Source organism: Triticum urartu, chromosome 5 (genome assembly GCF_003073215.2).
Source record: "Triticum urartu cultivar G1812 chromosome 5, Tu2.1, whole genome shotgun sequence".
NCBI lineage: Eukaryota > Viridiplantae > Streptophyta > Magnoliopsida > Poales > Poaceae > Triticum > Triticum urartu.
The window spans coordinates 590,695,323-590,698,222 of record NC_053026.1 but is presented as its reverse complement, the minus strand read 5'-3'; the positions used below and the strand labels follow the sequence as shown (position 1 = coordinate 590,698,222).

At 49.3% G+C, this 2,900-nt stretch overlaps 1 protein-coding gene across 1 annotated transcript; it reads right to left on the bottom strand.

The window, feature by feature from the left end:
- Positions 1 to 856: 856 nt before the first annotated feature.
- Positions 857 to 2,621, bottom strand: LOC125506183. The gene is made up of 2 exons (XM_048671047.1): positions 1,451 to 2,621; positions 857 to 1,113 (listed from the first exon to the last, which is right to left on the bottom strand). The coding sequence occupies exons 1-2, from the start codon at positions 2,520 to 2,522 to the stop codon at positions 1,079 to 1,081; spliced, it is 1,107 nt and encodes a 368-aa protein (XP_048527004.1). The 5' UTR covers positions 2,523 to 2,621; the 3' UTR covers positions 857 to 1,078.
- Positions 2,622 to 2,900: the final 279 nt, after the last annotated feature.

Here is a 2,900-nt window from a genome sequence, read left to right as displayed (position 1 = left end):
CGCAACCCTAACTCGAATGCTCCATGCATAACATTTGCCTCAAAATCACTTTGGTCCAAGTGGTGAGAGTAGAGAGCAAGCCTGACGATGTGAGCACGGGCATGTGGGTTCAGAAGTTCAGCAAGGACTCAGCTGGCCGGTAGGACTCAGCTTCAACGGCTACTACACCGCGCATTACCAGTCGCCACAGCACATGATCTGCCTCTGGAGGAAGCTGCATTCCCGTAGCGCTCAATGCTGCAACTCCAGATGACAATGAACTGTTTGGTTATCAGGAAGCAGCTTTGGCTTTCCGGAGAATCAAACAGAAAGGATGAGTTTGATTTGAATTAGCAGATGACAATGAACTGCTTGGTACAGTACTAATTAAGCAGCAGCTCTGGCTCTCCGGAGAATGAAACAGCGAGGATTATTCGCCCATTCTTCTGGCCAGTGGCTGATTCAGCTGTTGATGCTGACACTATGTACATGTGTCAATTATTTTTGATCTAGGAACTGACGGCGTGTTCATCCCACTTGTACATCGGCTGTTCTTATACCAGTCCATTGTTTTGTGCATTCAGAAACCGCACCTTCCGTTCAGCGGAAATTCAAAGTGGGGCTAGGCTCGAGCCCTATCTCGAGCTCGGGTTAAGCCTTTCTTCTAGAAAAAGAGAATAGAAGATAATAGCTGCTGCTCCTGTGTAGTGTATGTATTGTCGATTCCACCTGCAAATCTGGTTATCCTGACAAGTATGTAGCTTGTTGTCACCATTCTCAAGAACAGAGTGACTGAAAAGTATTGCAAGCACGGCAGCAGCAACTTCTTCAACAAAGTTCTTACAATTTGCAAGCACAACAGCAACATCTTCCCAAACGAAGTTCCATACAACAATAGTAAGACCAGCAGTACAAAAACTTTCTTAAAATATCTAAACAAAGTTACTACAGAACAAAAGCTTCCTAAACAAAGTCCCTACACAGCTCCAGAGCTGAATTTGTGCCATATCTAACATCACCGCTACTACTATCACCTCCCGACTAATCCACAAGAGCTTGCTCCATTAACTTGAGCTTGAGAAAGACGTGAAACACCAGCTCACTGCCCCTTGCCAAAACAAGCTGCTTCCATTGCTGCATAAATGCAAGAAAATCACAACATCAAATCAATTGATTGACGAACCAGGCTCAACTGAATGTACATTTTGCTTACTCACCGATCACAAGGACCGACAAGGCTCACACACACACACACACACACACACACACACGGTAAATCCAGACGTTTAAGAGAACATATATGTTCCTGTAATCCAGAGGAACATCTCTCTTTCTTGAGCACAGATGCATGTCGTCATGTCTAAAGTTTACTTGCTAAGAAACATATTTTCATTCCATGTTGCTAAGTGCCAATGAAACATTGTAACAAGGAATTGTACAGCATTATGTATATGCACATAAATAATAGTACCTGGGATGTAGAAGCTCACGTAGGGAAATATTTTTATGTCAGAAGAAGCACACACCGGCTTGACTCGCCCTGACTTGAGATGAACCATATAAGAACCAACACGTGCTCTCACAAAAATGACTTGGGTGCCCTCCGCGACGCCACTGACCACCAATGCATTTGCCCACCTCCTAAGCCCAAAATCACATGTTGGGAGCAGCGTCTTGAGATCAATTACCCTGAGTTTTGCCCATCCAATGGCTCCCACGGGTCCGGTCTCCCACGACCATAGGGTTAGATTTGTGACATCAACCACGGCAGCGAATCCCAGCCTGCCCTCTTCCACCGTCATGAGACGCCCACCGCGATTGATCGGCTTCTCGAACATTGACAAGCGGAGTGTGCCAAGTTGGCACTCCACGATGCCACCAATGTTGAAGTAGAGTGCATCGCCCAAAAGGACGCTGGGCGCACCAAAGTTACTGGTATACCTGGCATTGGGGTGGTGAACGGAGGTGAGCTCGCTCCACACGCGAGTCTCCGACGAGTACAGCCAGCCCGATGTGACGCCTTGCCGCTGATCGGTGGTCACGACGGCCAGACGGAAATGCCCTCCTTGGCAACCGTGGTGGTCGCAGCCTTGTGCGGCGCAGAGCACCGCCGCACTGAAGCTGAGCAGGTACTTGGGTGTCGAGGGCACGCGGCGCTGGTGGCCCGTCACAGGGTCCAAGACCATGAGGACAGAGGTGTTCCGGATGTGAGCAAAGAGGGCGCGCCCATGGCGGCAGTCCATTGCAAACCAATCGGGACGGTCGTCGGGCTGGGCAAGGAAGAGGGCGGAGGTGGGAACGAAGCGGGATCCCTTTCGAAGTAGGCAGTCGCCGTGTTGGAAGAGCCCCAGGACGGGAGGTGTTCCGTGGAACTTGCGGTAGCGGCGGCGAAAGCCCAAACCGGCGAGGATGCGGCGCCAGGGCTTGCAGACGGCGGAGGCACGGACGAGGAAGGCGGGCTCGTCTGGCGGAATGCGGAAAAACACCTCCTCGACGAGCTCCGGCAAAAGGCGGGAAACCGGATCCTCTAGGAGCTCGTCCATCAGCGCCGCCGCCGGCGGTAGTGTGCGGCGGAGGCGAGGGTTTGGATGGGGAAGAGTGGAGTACGAACTCTACGGAGCGTTCGGTATATCCAGGATCCTGCTTGGGCTTCCTTCAAAGAAAAAAAAAAGAGAATGGAAGCAGCATTGTTCGGTGACCTTTTTTTTTCATTTTATTTATCAAAACAGTTCCATGCCATGGTAGATTTTCTCTTACCGATAAAGTTACTCCCTGTGTCCCAAAATATAAGAACGTTTTTAACACTACACTAGTGTCAAAAACATTTTTATATTATGGGACGGAGGAAGTATATCCTTACCTCTAGAGTTTTTTTTTTGAGAATCCATTATCTCGACAGCTTGAATGTGGAACTTAGATGA